This window comes from Ahaetulla prasina, chromosome 5, assembly GCF_028640845.1.
Source record: "Ahaetulla prasina isolate Xishuangbanna chromosome 5, ASM2864084v1, whole genome shotgun sequence".
Classification (NCBI taxonomy): domain Eukaryota; kingdom Metazoa; phylum Chordata; class Lepidosauria; order Squamata; family Colubridae; genus Ahaetulla; species Ahaetulla prasina.
Genome location: NC_080543.1, coordinates 4,569,097 through 4,589,709, shown reverse-complemented (window position 1 = coordinate 4,589,709; position 20,613 = coordinate 4,569,097). Strand labels below are relative to the sequence as shown.

The 20,613-nt window shown below is 46.5% G+C and overlaps 1 protein-coding gene across 1 annotated transcript in view; it reads left to right on the top strand.

The window, feature by feature from the left end:
- Nucleotides 1-17,920, top strand: part of ACER3 (alkaline ceramidase 3) — a 60,795-nt gene extending 42,875 nt beyond the window's left edge. Inside the window, exons 8-9 of the mRNA XM_058185116.1 lie at nt 306-351; nt 10,608-17,920. Coding sequence (XP_058041099.1) covers nt 306-351; nt 10,608-10,661 — 100 coding nt within the window. The 3' untranslated portion in view covers nt 10,662-17,920. The remainder of the gene's footprint in view (nt 1-305; nt 352-10,607) is intronic.
- Nucleotides 17,921-20,613: the final 2,693 nt, after the last annotated feature.

Below are 20,613 nucleotides of genomic sequence, written 5' to 3'. Positions count from 1 at the left end.
ATGGATGGATGGACATTGGAGAGGGAAGGAAGGAAGGAGGGTGGGTGGATGGATGGATGGGCGGACAGACTTGAGGGAGGGAGAGAAGGAAGGAAGGAAGGAAGGAAGGAAGGAAGGAAGGAAGGAAGGAAGGAAGGAAGGAAGGAAGGAAGGAAGGAAGGAAGGATCGATCACAGCCTCCTAGCTGGCCCCAGAGGTGGAGCTGAGTTCCAGAGTGGTCCAGGCAATGATGTTGACTCAAAACTGATGTTATCCCAGATGTTGCTTTTAATCTTCTTTTCTCCCTTTTTTTCTTCTGATTCTAGTTTATATTCCCGGACACTTTACCTGAAATACAGGCCAAAGGTCAAGGTAAGTTGCTAATGACTCTGTCCAGCGGGCTCTCCCCCTCCCCAAATAGCTAAAGGCTTCTTAGGCCAAACCTGAAGTGGTGGATAAGTGTTTTTTTTTTTGTTTATTGTAGAGAAAAACAAAAGTTACGGCACACATAAAATCTGCAGAATCAATATAACATTGAGAAGAAGATATCAGGGTTTCCTGCATCCAGAAATCTTATTTATTTTCTTTTATTGCATTGAAAAGATTTATCACATTGAATGCTTGCGTTTGCTATTGCAAAATTTGCAGAATAAACAATGTCTGTTTTCCCCCTGAGAATTTGTTGAGTTGTAATTTTACCACAAAGCCCCTCAAAGACGTCTGAGAAAGAAGAGAAGCCGATAGGTAGATCCCAGCTATGTAATTTCATTTATCAGTATAGTTAGTCCTCCACTTACGACCACAGATTGAGCCCAAAATTTCTGCTGCTAAATGAAACATTTGCTAAGTGAATTTTGCCCCATCTTACGACCTTTCTTGCCCCGGTTGTTAAGTGAATCACTGCCGTTGTTACATTAGTCACGCGGTTGTTAAGTGAATCCGGCGTCCTCCACTGATTATGCATGTCAGAAGGTCGCAAAAGCGGATCACGTGACTCTTCCGGGACACTACAACCGTCATAAATATGAGTCAGTTGCCAAGTGACTGAATTTTGATCACGTGGCCATGGGGATGCTGCAACGGTCGTAAGTTTGAAAAACGGTCATAAGTCCCTTTTTTCAGTGCCGTCATAACTTCCGACGGTCGCTAAATGAAGTTGTAAGTCAAGAACTACCTGTAACTCCAAAATCAGATTCTAGTTTGGTTAAGGCAGCCTACGAAAATGTCTTTAGCATCTTGAGGCTTTAAAGTAATGAATTCTTTGATGAAAATTTGAAGTACAGGTGAGTCCTCGGCTTATGACCATTCATTTTGTGACCGTTTGAAGTTACTTATGACCGTTTTTCACACTTAACGACCATTGCAGCCTCCCCGTGGTCACGTGATCAAAATTGGCAACCGATTCATATTTACGACGGTTGCGGTGCCCTGGGGTGGGGTGGTCACGTGATCCACTTTTGCGACCTTCCGACCAGCAAAGCTAATGGGGAACGCCAAATTCACTTAACAACCGTGTGACGACTTGGCTGATCGGCTTAACACGGGTGGCAAGAAAGGGTCTTAAAACGGGGCAAAAACTCACTTGACCACGGTCTCCCTTAGCAGCAGAAATTCGGGGCTCAGTTGTGGTCGCAAGTCGAGGACTACCTTGTATTTCCCCCCACTGGTGAACATACTTATATATTTATCTAAGAAATGTCAGGCTGTAATTCACCAGAGATCTTAAATTTGATCTGCATTAGTGCGTTTTATAGCCAACCTTGGCAACTTGAAGCCTGGGGCACCTCAAACTCCCAGAATAACCACATTTATGATGGTTGCACCGTTCTGGGGTCTCGCGGTCACCGCTTGTGACCTTCGCAGCCGTCTTCCAACAAGCAAAGTCAAGAAGGGGGACAGTCGTATTCACTTAACGACCGCCCCAATTCATTTAACAGCCACAGCGATTTGCTTAATATCGGTGGCCGGAACGGTCGTGAAATGGCGTGCAACTCACAACTGTTGCTGTACTTTGGGGCTCATTTGTGGTTGTAAGTCAAGGACTGCCTGCAAATGCCTTACTCGGTTAGTACATTCACCTACTCATGCCAGGCTCCAGATCCTACCTCCGAATCTTCCTCCAACCCTTAAATTTGCAAAACCGACCAAAATAAGAAGTTGGCCCTTAGCCAGCTTTGCTAGCTGAGGAATTCTGGGAGTTGAAGTCCCTCAGGCTTCAAGTTGCCAAGGTTGGAGACCCCTGCTATATATGACAGAAACATCACCGTCTCTTCCAATGCACGTAGATTTGATGAGTGAATGACAGGTCTCCCTGAGACGCGAAGGTATCCAAACATCTGCCGTGCAGATTCCTCTGTCTCATTTGATTGATTGATATTCCTGGCCTCTTTTGAATCATGTATTATCCAGGGACGCTCTTACTTAGTATTTCAGACACCGACCTTCTGTTGTTCGCTGGAAGCAAAGCAGCATGGCTTGATTATTTCAAGACAGGCCGAGAATAAAAAAAAAACGGTCCATAAAGACAAACCCCTACAGCCCGATGTTTTATTCACTAGCCGTTTTTGTTTTTTTCTCCCAGGAGCAAAAAGTAGCATACAGATTAGCCCTCGACTTTTACAGCTGTCCGTTTAGGGACCACTCAAAGTTATAACAGCACTGGGGGGGGGGGGGGAAACTAGAATCAATTTGTCGTGTCCCACTCCTCCGCTGACGGCCGGGTCAGAGAAATCCGAATCAGGCGTGCCTCTGCAGCTCTGCCAAAGTCCTAGCAAAGTCATCAAGGCAGGCAGGAGACCAGAAAGTGACTTCAGCAAGATATGTTTAGACTTTGCCTGACTCAGAGAATGCCAGAAAGCAGGTCCTTTATATAGGCCATGGGGTGTGGCTCCATGACTCAGCACTTATCCAGGCCTGCCCCTCCCATCCTTCTGTTGCCTCCGCCTATCAAGTCTTCTGACGCGAGGGTCACTCCAGTCTGCAGCTGTTGGCAATTGATGTCCCTCAGGCTCACATGCGGTGGAGGAGGGGGAGGGGTCTAGCTGCTCCGTTTGCCTGGGCATGGAGCCAGAGGTGGGGGCTGGAGATACTTCCTCCTCTTCAGCCTGTCTGGGCATGGAGCCAGGGCTGGGGCCGGGAGGCATACTAGGACATTCCTCCGCGTTTGGAAGCAGATAAGAAGGCCCCGGCTGTGGTGAGATCGGACGAGACACAACACAATTAGTATAGAGCTGGAAGGTACTCTCGGAGGTCCTCTAGTCCAACCCCCTGCCCTATACCCTGATGGCGAACCTATGGCACGTGTGCGACAGATGGCTTGCATAGCCATATCAGTGGGCACGCAAGCTCAGCTGATTTTCGGGCCTTCTGGGCCCAGCAGAAGGGCCTGTGGGGGTGGGGAAGGCCGTTTTTGCCCTCCCCAGACTCCTAGAAAGGCTCTGGAGCCAGGTGAGAGAGAAAAACGGGCCTACAGGGGCATCGCATGCCAGGAGCGGAAGGGGGGGGGAGTGTGGGGAGGGTTGCACGTGTGGGGGGGGGGCATATAGAATTTTGGGGGTGGGCACGTGCGTGTGCCCCTCCCCCAGCCTGCCCTCCTGGCACGCGATGGCAAAAAGGTTAGCCATCACTAACTGCGCTATCCCGTTTCAGACAAATGGCTGCCCAGTCTCTCCTGGGAATTGAAGTCCACAGGTCTTAAACTTGTCAAGAGTGGACGCCCCCCCCGCCCCCCACCCTAGAGCATTGATACAACAAGAAATGCAAGAGACACTTTTTCTGGTTTTCCCAATCCCGCCAGTGTTTCCCTGAAATTACCGTATTTTTCGGAGTATAAGACGCTCCGGACTATAAGGCGCACCGACCTTTTTTTGGTGAGGAAAACAAGAAAAAGACATCTGCCTCCCAGCAATGTTGCCTCCTGGCAGCAAACAGCCTGCTTTGCTTTCGTTTTCGTTTTCAGCAGAGCTTGATTAGCACAAGCAAAAAAAAAAAAAATCTGCTCCCAGCAATTTACCTCCTTGCGGCAAACAGCAGAGGCCCGCGCAGCAAAGAGGGATGGCCAACCCTGCGGGCTGAAACAGCTGAGGGTCGGGAGGCTGAAGGACAATCAGGCTGTGCTGAAGCTGAAACGGGCTGTTTGCTGCAAGGAGGTAAATTGCTGGCAGGCAGAGGCCAAAGGGCAGGTTATACATTCAGTGTATAAGACACACCCAAATTTTCACCCCCTTTTATTTATTTAATTAATTAATTAATTAAACTTTTATACCGCCCTTCTTTTGGGGGGAGGGGGGAAAGGTGCGTCTTATACTCTGAAAAATACGGTAAATTTTTGTTTTATGTATTATTTTATTACTTTTTTGCCTTGCCTTGCTTTGCTTTATTCTTTTCCTTTTCCTACCTTACCTTCTTACCTTATCTTACCTTACCTTACCTTGAATGAGCTGGAAGGGACCTTGGAGGTCTTCTAGTCCAGCCCCCTCCTCAAGCAGGAGAACCTATACTATTTCAGACAAGTGACTGTCCAGTGATTGAGCGCCCACAATTTCTGGTGGCAAGCTGTTCCCCTGGTTAATTGTCCTCACTGTGAGGAAATTTCTCCTTCATTCCAGATTGCTTCTCTCATAGAATAGAATAGAATTTTTATTGGCCAAGTGTGATTGGACACCCAAGGAATTTGTCTTGGTGCATATGCTCTCAGTGTACATAAAAGAAAAGATACGTTCATCAAGGTACAACATTTACAACACAATTGATGATCAATATATCAATATAAATCATAAGGATTGCCAGCAACAAGTTATAGTCATACAGTCATAAATGGAAAGAGATTGGTGATGGGAACTATGAGAAGATTAATAGTAGTGCAGATTCAGTAAATAGTCTGACAGTGTTGAGGGAATTATTTGTTTAGCAGAGTGATGGCCTTCGGGAAAAAACTGTTCTTGTGTCTAGTTGTTCTGGTGTGCAGTGCTCTATAGCGTCGTTTTGAGGGTAGGAGTTGAAACAGTTTATGTCCAGGATGCGAGGGATCTGCAAATATTTTCATTGATTAGTTTCCAACCATTGTACCAACCACACTACCATACCATACCATACCATAACACCATACCATTACCATTACCGTACCGTACCATAAGATTTATCTGCTGCCCATCTCGTTTTGAAGGAACTCTGCACAGGCTTATAGCATTAAAACTGTAAAAGATAAATGCTTCTAAAATAACAAAAGTGGAATTACAGTCAAGCGTAAAAGTATAATTAAAAAATGGGGAGGCGGAGGGAGCAAAGGGGGGGGTTAGGAGATGAATGAAGCGCTGGAGATGAATGAAGAGGCAATTCCACCATAGGAGGCCACAAGAGGGAAGATTTCAGGTCCTTATAGAAGACCAAACGGATGGGAGCCATTTTCACCCAGGGGCGGGGGGGGTCAGGATATTCCAAAGGGCAGGAGCCCAGGCCCTTCTCCTGGATACCCACCGGCCAAAAATTATTTGACTGACGGGATCCCGCAGCATGCCTCCTTGGATGGCGTGGGTGGGGCAGGCTATTCCCATTGAGGAGAGGTGGAAATGTAAGTTAACAGGTTGTCTTTTACTTAGCGGAATTTTCTTAGTAGAGAATTCTGCCCTTAACAGAATAACAGAGCTGGAAGGGACCTTGGAGGTCTTCTAGTCCAACCCTCTGCTCAAGTAGGAAAACATATGCCATTTTGGACAAATGGCTGTCCAATCTTTTCTTAAAAACCTCCAGTGTTGGGAGTATTCACAACTTCTGGAGGCAAGTTGTTCCACTGGTTAATTATTGTCAGGAAATTTCTTTTTAGTTCTAAGTTGCTTTTTTCCTTAATGAGTTTCCATCCGTTAGTTTCTTGTCCTGCCCTCAAGTGCTTTGGAGAATAGTTTGACTCCCTCTTCTTTGGGGCAGCCCCTCAAATATTGGAAGACTGCTATCATGTCTCCCCTAGGGCCGCGGTGTGGCTCAGGCTGTAAGAAGCCTGTTATTAAAACACAGCTGCCTGCAATTACTGCAGGTTCTAGTCCCACCAGATCCAAGGTTGACTCAGCCTTCCATCCTTTATAAGGTAGGTAAAATGAGGACCCAGATTGTTGGGGGGGGCAATAAGTTGACTTTGTAAATATACAAATAGAATGAGACTATTGCCTTACACACTGTAAGCCGCCCTGAGTCTTCGGAGAAGGGCGGGATATAAATGTAAAATAATAATAATAATAATAATAATAATAATAATAAAATAATAATAATAGTCCTTCTTTTCATTAAACTAGACATACTCAGTTCCTGCAACCGTTCTTCATATGTTTTATCTTGTAATCCCCTAATCATCTTTTTTGCTCTTCTCTGCACTCTTTCTAGAGTCTCCACATCTCTTTTATATCTTGGCGACCAAAACTGAACGCAATATTCCAAGTGTGGCCTTATCAAGACCTTATCTATTAATGGTTGTCCCAAAGTTGTTAAGGCAACTGGACTTTCTTGGTTTTTTTCCTTGACGTTTCGCTTCTCATCCAAGAAGTTTCTTCGGTTCTTCAGTCAGAGGTGAAGAAGCTCCTTGGATGAGAAGGGACAAGTCTTCAAGGGAAAAAAAAAAATAAGAAAGCCCAGTTGCCTTTTGAAAAAAACACCTTTGGGATAAATCCACATCTGGCTAAGTCTCATTTTGTTTTGTTTATTGCATTCCACCTAACTGAATTACGCTACAGGCAGTCCTCGACTTAACGACATTTTGCTTAGTGACCGTTCAAAGTGTCAAGGGCACTGAGAAATGTGACTTATGACCGTTTTTCCACGGTTAACGGCCATTATAGCATCCCCATGGTCACCTGATCCAAATTCAGACCCTTGGCAAACGGCTTATATTTATGATGGCTGCAGTGTCCCAGGGTCACCCGCTCCCCTTACACGACCTTTTGACAAGCAAAAGTCAGTAAGGAAGCCGGATTCACTTAAGAACCGTGTGACTAATTTAACAACTTGCAGTGACACACTTAACCGCTGTGGCAAGAAAAGTTGTAAAATGGAGCAAAACTCACTTAACATCTGTTCCGGCTTAGAAATGGAAATTTTGGCCTTCAGGCGAACTCATGGTTCAATGCCAGGAGTTTGATCCTAACCGGCTCAAGGTTGACTCAGCCTTCCGTTCTTCCGAGGTCGGTAAAGCAAGGACCCAGATTGTTGGGGGCAAGAAGCTGGCTCTAATCCGCTTAGAGAGGGCTTTAAAGCAGGGGTCTCCAACCTTGGTCCCTTTAAGACTTGTGGACTTCAACTCCCAGAGTTCCTCAGCCAGCAAAGCTGAAGTCCACAAGTCTTAAAGGGACCAAGGTTGGAGACGCCTGCTATGAAGCACTGTGAAGCGGCATATGTCTTAAGTCGGTGGGATTCAGCCGGTTCAGGAGAACCGGTAGTAGCAACCTATGGGAGGCTGCCCACCCGCTCTGGCACTATGACATCCTATTTTCTAAATTGCACGCAGGAGCAAAGTGCATGTGTGCCAGTCTGCACGGAAGGCGCGCACACACATTTTCGGTGCTGGGCGGATTGTTAAATTATGTGAAGCCCATTTCTCACCTAAGTGCTATTGCTTGGGAAGGAGGACAGGAAGGAAGGAAAGGAAATGAGAGGAAGGAAAGAAGGAAGGAAGGAAGGAAGGAAGGAAGGAAGGAAGGAAGGAGGTGGTACAATGGTTAGAATGCAGAATTGCAGACAAGCTCTGCTCACTGCCAGGAGTTCGATCCTGACCGGCTCAAGGTTGACTCAGCCTTCCTTCCTTCCGAGGTGGGTAAAATGAGGACCCAGATTGTTGGGGGCAAGAGACTGATTCTGTAAACTGCTTAGAGAGGGAGGGAGGGAGGGAGGGAAGGAAGGAAGGAAGGAAGGAGGTGGTACAGTGGTTAGAATGCAGAATTGCAGACAAGCTCTGCTCACAGCCAGGAGTTCAATCTTGACCAGCTCAAGGTTGACTCAGCCTTCCATCCTTCTGAGGTCGGTAAAATGAGGACCCAGATTGTTGGGGGCAAGAGGCTGACTCTGTAAACCACTTAGGGAGGGCTGTGAAAGCAGTGTGAAGCAGTATATAAATCCAAGTGCTATTGCTATTGCTCTACCCCTTCCTTCCTTCCTTCCTTCCTTCCTTCCTTCCTTCCTTCCTTCCTTCCTTCCTTCCTTCCTTCCTTCCTTCCTTCCTTCCTTCCTTCCTTCCTTCCTTCCTTCCTTCCTTCCTTCCTTCCTGTCTCTCTTTCATCACTTGTTCTATATCTGGTGGCACAATGGTTAGAGTGCAGTATCGCACACTAACTTACTGCTCACTGCCACGAGTTCGATCCAGACTGGCTCAAGGTCGACTCGGCCTTCCATCCTTCCCAGGTGGGTAAAATGAGGACCCAGATTGTTGGGGGCAAGAGGCTGACTCTGTAAACCCCTTAGAGAGGGCTTTAAAGCACTGTGAACTGGTATATAAGTCTATTGGGAAGGAAGGAAGGAAGGAAGGAAGGAAGGAAGGAAGGAAGGAAGGAAGGAAGGAAGGAAGGAAGGAAGGAAGATGAAGGAAGGTAGGAAGGAAGATGAACGGAAGGAAGGAAGGAAGGAAGGATAAAAGGAAGGAAGGAAGGATAAAAGGAAGGAAGGAAGATGGATGGATGGAAGGAAGGAAGGAAGGAAGATGAATGGAAGGAAGGAAGGAAGATGGATGGAAGGAAGGAAGGAAGGAAGGAAGATGGATGGATGGAAGGAAGGAAGGAAGGAAGGAAGATGGATGGAAGGAAGGAAGGAAGGAAGATAGATGGCACAGTGGTTAGAATGAAGTAATTCACTGCTCACTACCCGCAATTCGATCCTGACCAGCTCCAGTTTGACTCCGCCTTCCATCCTTCCGAGGTCAGTAAAATGAGGACCCAGATTGTTGGGGGCAAGAGGCTGACTCTGTAAATTGCTTAGAGAGGGCTATAAAAGCATTGTGAAGCGGTATATAAGTCTCAGTGCTATTGAGAAGGAAGGGAAGGGAAGGGAAGGGAAGGAAGGAAGGAAGGAAGGAAGGAAGGAAGGAAGGAAGGAAGGAGGTGGTACAGTGATTAGAATGCAGTATTGCAGGCTAACTCGGCCCACAGCCAGGAGTTCGATCCTGACTGGCTCAAGGTTGACTCAGTCTTCCATCCTTCCGAGGTGGGTCAAATGAGGACCCAGATGGTTGGGGGCAAGAGGCTGACTCTGTAAACCGCTTAGAGAGGGGCTGTGAAAGCAACTGTGAAGTGGTATATAGATCCAAGTGCTATTGCTATTGTAGTCATAGGTCAACCTGTATTGCTTTCTCCTCCCTCGGGTTAAAAACCTATCGTGCATAAGGCAATTGAGTCCAACATTTCTGTTGCTAAGCGAGACAGTTGTTGGTGAATTTTTCCCCCTTTTACGACCTTTCTCGTCTCAGTTGTTAAAGTTCGTAACAGCCAAATTCGGTTGTTCAGCGAATCTGGCTTCCCCATTGACTTCGCTTGACAGACGGTCGCAAAAGGGGATCACGTGACTCCAGGAGATTGCGACCGTCATAAATATGAACCAGTTGCCAAATGTCCGAATGTTGACCGTGTGACCATGGGGGATGATGCAACGGTCTTAAGTGTGAAAACCGGTCATAAGTCATTTATTTCCGTGCCGTAGTAACTCTGAATGGTCACTAAATGAACAGTTGTACGTTGAGGACTACTTGTAATTATTGCAGGTCAATAATAACCAGATGAGCCTCTTCAGGGAGGTAAGTTTCTTTCCCTCCCTCCTCCCTCCCTTCCTTCCTTCCTTCCTTCCTTCCTTTCTTGTTGCACAGTGGTTAGAATGCATTATTGCAGGCTAACTTTGCCCACTGCCAACAGTTCGATTTTAACCAGCTCAGAGTTAACTGAGCCTTCCATCCTTCCCAGGTGGGTAAAACGAGGACCCAGATTGTTGGGGGCAAGAGGCTGACTCTGTAAACTGCTTAGAGAGGGGCTGTGAAGCACTGCAAATAAGTATATAAGTCTTAAGTGCTATTGCTCTTCCTATTCTCCCTCCCTCCCTCTCTCCCTCCATCCTTCCTTCCTCCCTTCCATCCTTCCTTCCTTCCTTCCCTCCCTCCCTCCCCCCTCCCTTCCATCCTTCGTTCCCTCCTTGCCTCCCGCCCTCCCTCCCTTCCAATGGTGGGATTCAGCCAGTTCGCACGACTTCGGGAGAACCGGTTATTAACTTTCTGAGCAGTTTGGTGAACTGGTTGTTGGAACAAATCACTAGGGCAGAGAACCGGTTGTTAAATTACTTGAATCCCACCACTTCTTCCTTCCTTCTTTCCTTCCTTCCTCCCTTCCATCCTTCCTTCCCTTTCCTCCTTCCTTCCTTCCTTCCTTCCTTCTTTCTCTCCTTCCTTCCTTTCTTTCCATCTTCCTTTCCTTCCTCCCTCCCTCCATTCCTCCCTTCCTTCCTTCCTCTTTCTCTCCTTCCTTCCTTCCTTCCTTTCCTTCCGTCTTCCTTCCTCCCTCCCTCCATCTCTCTCTCCCTCTCCTTCCTCCCTCCCTCCCTCCCTTTCTTTCTTTCCTTCCTTTTTTGTCTTGGCCCAATGGCCTAAGAATTTTTTTTCCCTTTCTTTTCAATAGTTTCTCTTCGGGATTTGGCCTGTTCTCTTAGTAGAATCAACGAAGAAGCCATAAGAAGCGACCAGTCGAAGAAGAAACAGACAGCAGCCTTCGAATGACCTCTGCCTGCCTCATGGGGAGCTCTTGGCACTACAAAAAAAAAGAATTTTTCCCCCTTTTCTTTTACCATTCCGGAACGACGGCGAATCCCAACGGATCAAGCGCACTCCCGCCTACCAACCTCTCGATGGGAGGTTTTCCTCGTATTTGCATTGTTAAAGCTGTGCCACAATATTTGGGTTTCTTCTGAAGGCCTGGTTTGAGGGACAGGCAATGCCGGGGCTCAAGCAATGGCTGTGCTTTTTTTCCCTTCCCCTGAGTCATTCCTGAATTTTTCATTTGACTGATCAAGATATCCGCTCGGTGGTTGGAACCAAATGGCTTCTATCCGGATCGTGAAACAGGTGGGAATCCCCGAAGAGGACCCACTGCTCCATTTAATGTCCTACGGCAAGAGTCTCCCAACCGTTCTTTTATGTCTCCCAACAAGACTTTTAAAACTTGTGGACTTCAACTCCCAGAAGACCTCCTTCATTCCTGAAGAATCCTGGGAGCTGACCTCCATAAGTCCTAAGGTTGCCAAGAGCAGGGGTCTCCAACCTTGGTCCCTTTAAGACTTGTGGACCTCAACTCCCAGAAGACCTCCTTCATTCCTGAAGAATCCTGGGAGTTGACCTCCACAAGTCCTAAGGTTGCCAAGAGCAGGGGTCTCCAACCTTGGTCCCTTTAAGACTTGTGGACTTCAACTCCCAGAAGACCTCCTTCATTCCTGAAGAATCCTGGGAGCTGACCTCCACAAGTCCTAAGGTTGCCAAGAGCAGGGGTCTCCAACCTTGGTCCCTTAAGACTTGTGGACCTCAACTCCCAGAAGACCTCCTTCATTCCTGAAGAATCCTGGGAGCTGACCTCCACAAGTCCTAAGGTTGCCAAGAGCAGGGGTCTCCCAACCTTGGTCCCTTTAAGACTTGTGGACTTCAACTCCCAGAAGACCTCCTTCATTCCTGAAGAATCCTGGGAGCTGACCTCCACAAGTCCTAAGGTTGCCAAGAGCAGGGGTCTCCAACCTTGGTCCCTTTAAGACTTGTGGACTTCAACTTTGCTTTGCTGGCTGAGGGACTCTGGGACTTGAAGTCCACAAGTCTTAAAGGGACCAAGGTTGGAGACCCCTGGCCAAGAGGACCACCCTTGCTCTAAGGGACTCAGTATTTGTTTCCTCACTAGTGTTACCTTCTAATAAGTAGGGGGAACTTTGGGGCCTTTGGTTTTCTCTGAGCTTGGTTGTTTCCTTGCAGACGTTTCATGACCCAACTAGGTAACCTCATCAGTGCTAGAAGAGAGTGGGGTTTCTGGAGAGGAGGAGGGAGGACTGTCGGCTCCTTGTTGCTCTCTGAGCTGGGTGGCTTTCTTGCAGATGTTTCATGTCCCAACTAGGATACATCATCAGTGCTAGAAGGAGATGGGGTTTGTAGAAAGATGGAGGAGGAGGAGGAGTGGTGTACGGTCCTTGCTGCTCTCTGAGCTGGGTTGTCTTCTTGCAGATGTTTCATGACCCAACTAGATAACTTCATCAGTGCAGGGGGGAGTAAGGGGAACTACATATATCCCATTAGTTTTTCAACTTCTTTCGTGAATCCTTCCCGGTCAATGATGCCTTCTAAATCCATGGCAAGCTGTTAACCCACACTTCCACGGAGCATCAGGAGGGAGAAAATGGCCTTTAACGAAGCCCCGTGGATTAATGCCGTCTCTTCAAGTGAGGCTCTACTGGTGCTCTGGGCATCCCCAAAAGCCCCCCCACCCCCACTCCCGACTGGGAATTCCAGAAATTGGTGTCCCCAACAGGTTGTGAAAGACCAGCTGGCCGGTGCTCATGGGCGCGCCAGGAGCCGGAAAAATCATCTTTCCCCGCATGCGCACCAGGCAGCTGCTCTTCCTGTTTCCGGTGCTCCCGCACACATGAAGACCAGCTGGTCGGTGCGCTGGAACCGGGAAGAGCAACATAGGTTCGCCATCACGGGCCTATATCATTCCAGGCAGTTGTCCAAGAGTGATGGATCAGCCACTGTTGTGTCTGCGCTCCCCCGCCCAATCCGGGCCCCCTGCCAGAAAGTGACTTGGAAAGTGAGGGGGAAGGGCCGTCAGGATTTACCTCGGGAGCACCGGCTTCCCTGGCTCAGCTCCAGGAGCCAGAAACAGGCCAGGTGGAGGAGATAACGAGGCCTCCCTCCCCTGACTCTTTCCCCCCCCCCGGCCACGCCTTCAGACCCAGTTGATGGCAATCAGGCCTGGCTGGACCCTAGGTTTCGTAGGCAGGAGAGGCGGGAACAACAGAAGCAGGGGTGGGGCCAGGCCTAGGAAGTGCTGAGTCACGGAGCCACACCCCACAGGATATAAAAGCAGCAAGGGCTGCTATACCACTTTGTGGCAAGCCAATCAACTGCTTAGAGGGAGAATTAGAGCTGAAGTCCTGTTTGTTCCTGGTTTCCTGGCTGACTCATCGGCATCAAGAGAGATAACAGAGACACTCGGCAGACTCTCGCTAGTTTGCTGCCAGAGCTGATAGTTGCCGGCTAATTAAGTTACCGCTCGTGTCTCCCGGACTGCGGAGGGGGACAGATCAGCCACAACTTTTAAACGCCCGGCTTTTTTTTCCCCCCAAGAGACACACTCCAAATTCCTCCCACCTAGACCCGCTTGAAGGGAGACGGTTCTTGGGAGAAGCAGGGTGTCATTGAAGGATCTACAAGTTCCTTTGCAAGTCTTTTAATCTCTACCACTCCAGTTGTCCTAAATTCTGGCTTTTCTTCCTGGGAATTTTCCTAGCCGTGCTCTGGATGTTCTGCTTACTCATCCAATCTTACCTTCTTCTTTTTTTTTTTTTTGCTAGAATTTTGCCAGGTCTGTCCTCCAGGAACAATTAGACAATTTTTACAAGCTGCCTAATTCTTCGGCTTTCTTGGCCAAAGAGCCATCAATCTTCTAGAACAGGGATCTCCAACCTTGGCAACTTTAAGCCTGGCGGACATCAACTCCCAGAATTCCCCAGCCAGCAAAGCTGGCTGGGGGATTCTGGGAGTTGATGTCCGCCAGGCTTAAAGTTGCCAAGGTTGGAGATCCCTGTTCTAGAGCTGCTCAATTTTATTTTTATTTTTTTTAAGCTCTGGTTGTACCATATTCAGCGGACGGCTTCTTAGCAGGTCTTTCGTTCGGAATTGTGCAATGTTTCATCTAGCCCAGTGGTTCTCAACCTTTATAGTGCTGTGACCCCTTTAATACAATTCCCCACGATGTGGCGACCCCAACCGTAAAATTATTTTCGTTTTGAATTGATCGCGCCCGAAGCCGTATTGGTTAGCGATCTGAACTGCTTGCGATTGCCTTGAGGACGGAGGCATTAGAGCGGAGACTCCTCCCCTATTAAGTTTATGGCGCCTGAAGCCAGATTAGGCTAGCGATTGGGAGTGATTGCAGCTGGCTTGAGAGGGAGACATCAGAGCAAAGATTTCTCTCTTTTTTAATTCATCGCGCCTGAAGCCGAATTCGGCTAGCGATTTGAAGAGCCTGCAGCTGGCTTGTGGAGTCAACCGTTGGAGCGCGATTCTTCGACTCGCAAGTATACTTCCCATATTTCCGATGGTCTTCGGCGACCCCTGGCAAATCGTCATTCGACCCCCAACGGGGTCCTGACCCACAGGTTGAGAACCGCTGATCTAGCATCAAAACAGTTTCCTCCTGAAATCCAGGAGGATTTCTTAACCTTAACGTGGTGGGAAGAATATAAATTGAATGTATGCTGAAACAGCACAAAGTATATCTAGTGTTAATGACATGCCTTAATGCACGGGTGTTCATTTTTTTAAAGCGAAATGCACTACTTAGCATAAAATTCTTCTCTTTGGCCTCACTATAAATTGCTATTTCTATTCCTTGGCTGAAAGTGTTGGATTTTGGAGGCTTGCTAATTTCTCCTTTTACACCCCCTCCATTCCCTCAAAAAACCCGTTACTCTTAAGTGGAAATACTGCATAGCTTTTATCATTTCGACCCCCTAATTTACTATTAAAATACCAGACATTAAACCCTGGAATTAATACTAGGGAAGAATACAGCTAGTCCTCGACTTACAACCCTTAATTTAGAGACCATTCTAAGACGTTACAACGGTACTGAAAAATGACCGTTTTTCACACTTAACGACCGTTGCAGCATCCTCATGATCATGTGATCAAAATACAGACCAGGCTTGGCCACTGACTCGTATTTATGACGGTCACAGCGTCCCGGGGGTGGGTGGGTCACGCGATCCCCTTTTTACGACCTTCTGATGCGGAAAGTCAACGGGGAAGCCAAAGTCCCTTAACTGCCTCACTCAAAACAGCCGCAGCGATTCGCTTAACAAACCCGGCAAGAAAAGTCACGTAAAACAGGGCAAAAATTCACTCGGCAGCTGTCTCCCTTAGCGACCAGAATTGTGGGCTCGATTGGGGTTGTAAGTCAAGGACTACCCGTGCAATGTTTATATGCCTTAACGGTGTTTTGTTTTTAAAAAAATAAAAATACAAATGCACTACTTAGCTGGCCTTACTAAATCGTTCTCCTATCTGGCCTTACTAAATTGTTATTTGCATTTTGGGGGCCTTTCGAAGCTTGCCAATTTCTCCCTACAACCACTCTGCCTCCCCCCCCCAAAAAACAATTATTAAGACAAGAGGAAGTATCGCTTATCTTCTATAATTTGGACACCCCTCTCTAATTCGCTCTCAACTCCCAGACGCTGGGCTGGCCTAGCTAGGAAGGGTGCAACTAGCCCTCGACTTAACGACCATTCAAAGTTACAACACCACCGGGGGAAAAAAAGTTAGTTTTGACCGCTTTTCACACTGAACGATCGTTTCGGCATCCCCGTGGTCACGTGATCAAAATTGACATGCTTGGCAACTGGCATGTACTTACGACGGTTGCCGTGTCCCGGGGGGGGTGGAGTGGGGGGGGGGTCCTACGATCCACCTTTTGGGATTTTCTGACCAGCAAAAGTCAATGGGGGGAGCCCGATTCGCTTAACAACCGTGAACCAAACGTCCCCCAGATTTGAAATTTGCTGGGGGAATCAAAAGAAGATTTCTCACGATTCCTGGGAGTTTGTTTTGCAAAATTTATTTATTTTATTTATTTATTTTATTTATTATTTACATTTCTATACCGCCCTTCTCCGAAGACTCCGGGCGGTTTACAGCCAAGTTAAAAAGACATATACAAAAATTAAAACACAATATTTGAAATTTAAAAATCTGAAACCATAAGGCCGAATATTAAAATAACAAGTAATAAAACCACTCAATTAAAAATTACTCTTAGGCCTGCTCGGTGAAACAAAAAAGCCTTGAGCTCGCGTTTAAAGGCCCGGAGGTCGGGAAGAAGGCGGCTTCTTCCCCCCCGCCTTTTTGAGTGTGATTCTTTTTTTTTAATTAGCCAAATCCCAGCCCTTCCAGGTAGGCCAAGTAAGGAAACAGACCCCCCCACACACACAAGTGATGTGGCTACAGTGACCTGATCTTAAAATATTTTCTTTCCTCCTATATACAAAAGAAAATCAAGGCCCTGCAATCTTTAGTTTCTTCCTAATGTTCTTTCTTTATCCTGGCCTTAAATCGTGTTTTGCTAACCTTGAAATTTTATCGGTTGGGTCCCCTGCTAAGGTATAATGCAGTTTGTTTGATTGGATGATGGGAAAGTTCAATCAATTGTGGCTGATGCCATAAACCGTGGTTAAATTAACCACGATTTAGCTTCTCTTCCTCCCCTGCCCTTGTTAACACGGCTCCTTACTTTCAAACCTTTTGAGAATCTGTTCGGTACCTAGCATTACTTCCCTGGATTCCTAACAGTGGTTCTTTATTAAAATAACGTCAGCAGCAACAACCTCTGTGTAATTATTGAGAATCGGGGGGGGAAAAGTATCTTTCAGATGCTTAAACCAAGATGGAGCATCTCGGTTTACAAACACCGCCGAGATTGGAGCCGGCTCATTAGTTGGGCTGAATTGCTTACACTGCTCCGCGTTCCCTCCGTACTTAACTCCAAATGTTTAGGATTCTGCACCAAGGAGTACCAAGCTACAGTTGGAAATCAAGAACATTTTGACTATTTTATACCATGGTTTGGTGGAAAACCCTACTCGGTTTCCTGGCTGGCCACCAGACCATAAAAACCCCCAAGGACAGACCTGAATTCAGTATTTCTCAACCTCAGCAACTTGAAGCTGGGTGGACTTCAACTCCCAGAATTCCCATTTTTGTCCAGGGATGCCTAGAAATCAAGCTCTCGCCTCAGAATCGGGAGGCTGTGAGTTCAATCCTAGGTAGAGGCAGATATTTCTCTCTCTGGGCCACAGTGAGAATATTATCTGCTGAACAAAACTCCTCATCGGTGACAGGAAGGCATCCAGCCAGTAAAACACTCGGCTAGCTCCATTCAGTTGTCTAGACTCCACCCTGCAAGGGATTATCGGGTTGTTAAAAGGAAATGATGATGATGTGTGCAAGATGAAATAGAAGGATGTTCCCAGGTGCTCCACTTGGCTCTTCCAGATGTTCTCCAAGGCCCCAACCAGATGTTCAGAGAAACACTTCACCTATGCAGCCTTGATCCTTGGCTCCTGCAGACACCCCCCCCCTCCCCAAGCCGGTTAAATATACCCTTGGCTGTTTCTGTTGAATTCGAATTTCATTTCTAACTTCTAAATTGTAACCTTTCTCGAAGGATGCTTAACAACCTTCTAACTAGGATTGTTTGCGGGGGAGGGACGACAAACCTTAATGCACTGATTCTGAAATGGTTTACTTTGAAACGCGAGTCTTGAGTTCAGCCTGCCAAAAGGAATAAGTGATATCTTTTTATATTATTGTTATTATTATTATTATTATGGAAAGCAACCAAACCATTATGGTTTTTATTTAATCTAGATCTGGGTTGGGTTTTTTTGTTTTTCTTCCTATTTTACAGGTAAATTTACCGTGGCTGAATTATGGAAACAGCAGCTAACTGTATATAAAGACCAATGTAATAAATAACGTCGGAAGCATTTTGATATATATTGAAATACGTCTAATGGGGTTTCTTTGTCTTGCCCGTATCTCTAAATAACAGATACATAAAGACAATCTATAATGGCTTATTGAGAATAATGTATTTAATCCATTTATTCCTAAAGCACTAATTATGAATTTATAGCTAATCAATACCATTAAAGGACTTTTGTTTTGTAATTAAAATTTCACCGTGGTCTCTCTTTGTTTTTTTTTCCTTTTTTCCCTCCAGCACAAAAATCTCGAAACGTCAGCAACTTTTAAGACTTCTGGACTTCAATTCCCAGAATTCATCCATTCGGGCTGAGGAATTCTGGGAGCTGAAGTCCACAAGTCGTAAAGTTGCCAAGTAAAGCTGTCTTAACACACACACACTATCCTGTATTTTAATATAAAGTAATTATACAACAAAAAGAAGTTTTACTAGCCACCCAGAGTTATGAGAATGAAATTGGTGGCCCATAGAACTTCGACTTACGACAAGTCGCTTCATAACCATTCAAAGTTATGACAGACGTCCCCAAAGTTATGATTTCAAGGTTAGGAGACACACACACACACACACACACCCTGTGTATGTATGTGTTGCACACACCCCTGCAATCACACGATCGTATTTTTTGACCATTGGCATCTGGTTCACCTTTATGGCTGTTTGCAACATCCGATGGTCATATGACAGAGAGATTGGACAAGGGGATAGATGGGGAACTCATCAAATTTGCAGATGACACCAAGCTGGCAGGAATAGCCAACACTCCAGAAGATAGGCTCAAGTTACAGAAAGATCTTGACAGACTTGAACATTGGGCGCTAACTAACAAAATGAAATTCAACAGTGAAAAAAGTAAGGTTCTACATTTAGGCCAAAAAAATAAAAATGCAAAACGCAAAAAAATAATATGCACAGGTACCATATATATGGTACCTTGCTCAATAGTAGTAACTGTGAGAGGGATCTTGGAGTCCTAGTGGACGACCATTTAGATATGAGCCAGCAGTGTGCAGCAGCTGCCAAAAAAGCCAACACAGTTCTGGGCTGCATAAACAGAGGGATAGAATCAAGATCACGTGAAGTGCTAGTACCACTTTATAAGGCCTTGGTAAGGCCACACTTGGAATATTGCATCAAGTTTTGGTCGCCACGATGTGAAAAAGATGTGGAGACTCTAGAAAGAATGCAGAGAAGAGCAACAAAGATGATTAGGGGACTGGAGGATAAAACATATGAAGAACGGTTGCAGGAACTGGGTATGTCTAGTTTAATGAAAAGAAGGACTAGGGGAGACATGACAGCAGTGTTCCAATATCTCAGGGGTTGCCACAAAGAAGAGAGACTATTCTCTAAAGCACCTGAGGGTAGAACAAGAAGCAATGGGTGGAAACTGATCAAGGAGAGAAGCAACTTAGAACTAAGGAGAAATTTCCTGACAGTTAGAACAATTAATCAGTGGAACAACTTGCGTCCAGAAGTTGTAAATGCTCCAACACTGGAAGTTTTTAAGAAAATGTTGGCTAACTATTTGTCTGAAATGGTGTAAGGTTTCCTGCCTGGGCAGGGGGTTGGACTAGAAGGCCTCCAAGGTCCCTTCCAACTCTGTTGTTATTATTAGATTCAAAAATGTTTTCGGTTTACTTTGGGGATTACGGCCATGGAGTAAAATGAAGTCACTTAAAGACAGCAGCCTTCGCTTAATAAGCCCAGTGTTAGCGTTCATTTAACAGCCACTGCAGAAATGTCCCCCCAAAAAATTGGATCTGGCTCACATTATGCTTCAATTTACGACCACAATAATGTATGCCTCAATTATGGTTGTAAATCGAGGACTACCTATATGTACATAAAATATATATCTAGACACAACAGCACGACTCGGGGGTGGGGGAGGCGGGGAAACCCGGAGGTTAGTACAGAAAAGCAGTACAGATAAATCCTCGATTTACGACATGACCATTCGAAATTACACTTAAAAAAGGGACTTACAACCGTTTTTCACGCTTATGACCTTTGCAGCGGTCATGTGATATACATTTGCACCAGGGTGCAAAATTATTTTACTACCGGTTCTGTGGCTGTGGCTTGATGGGCGTGGCAGGGGAAGGATACTGTAAAATCTCCATTCCATCCCCACTCCAGGGGAAGGATACTGCAAAATCCCCATTTCTTCCCGATCTGCTGGGACTTGGGAGGCAGAGAATAGATGGGGACGAGGCCAGTCAGAATTTGTACTACCGGTTCTCCGAACTACTCAAAATTTCCGCTACCAGTTCTCCAGAACTGGTCAGAACCTGCTGAAACCCACCTCTGATTTGCACGCTTAACAACTGGTTCCAGTTTATGACGTTTGCAGTGCCCCCTGGGGTGGGTGTGGGTCATGTGATTTCCCCTTTTGCCGACCTTCCGACGAGCAAGTCACTGGAGAAGCCAGATTCACTTAATAACCGGGTGTTGTGCCTCGCCCGCCCTCCTCTCCTCCGCCGGGCCCCTCCTGCTATTTGAACCAGAGTCTGATAATGAAGAAGAATGGTCTGGCATGCCTCCAGCCCCCAGCCCTGGCCCCATGCCCGGACAGAATGAGCAAACAAACCTCCCTCCTACAACGTGTGAGCACAAAGCCAGCCACGTGCTAGAATTGCCGGCAGCAGATCAGGAGGACGGAAAGACACAGTGGACGGATCCCCGCTTCCGGAGAATGGAGAGGCGGCGTCAGCAAAAGGAAGGGAGGGGCAGGCCTGGATAAGTGCTGAGTCATGGAGCCACACCCCATGGCCTATATAAAGGATCTGCTTTTTGGCATTCCTTGAGTCAGGCAAAGTCTCATCTGGTTTGCTGAAGTCACACCTTGGATTCCTGCCTGCCCTGAGAATTCTGACAGGAATTT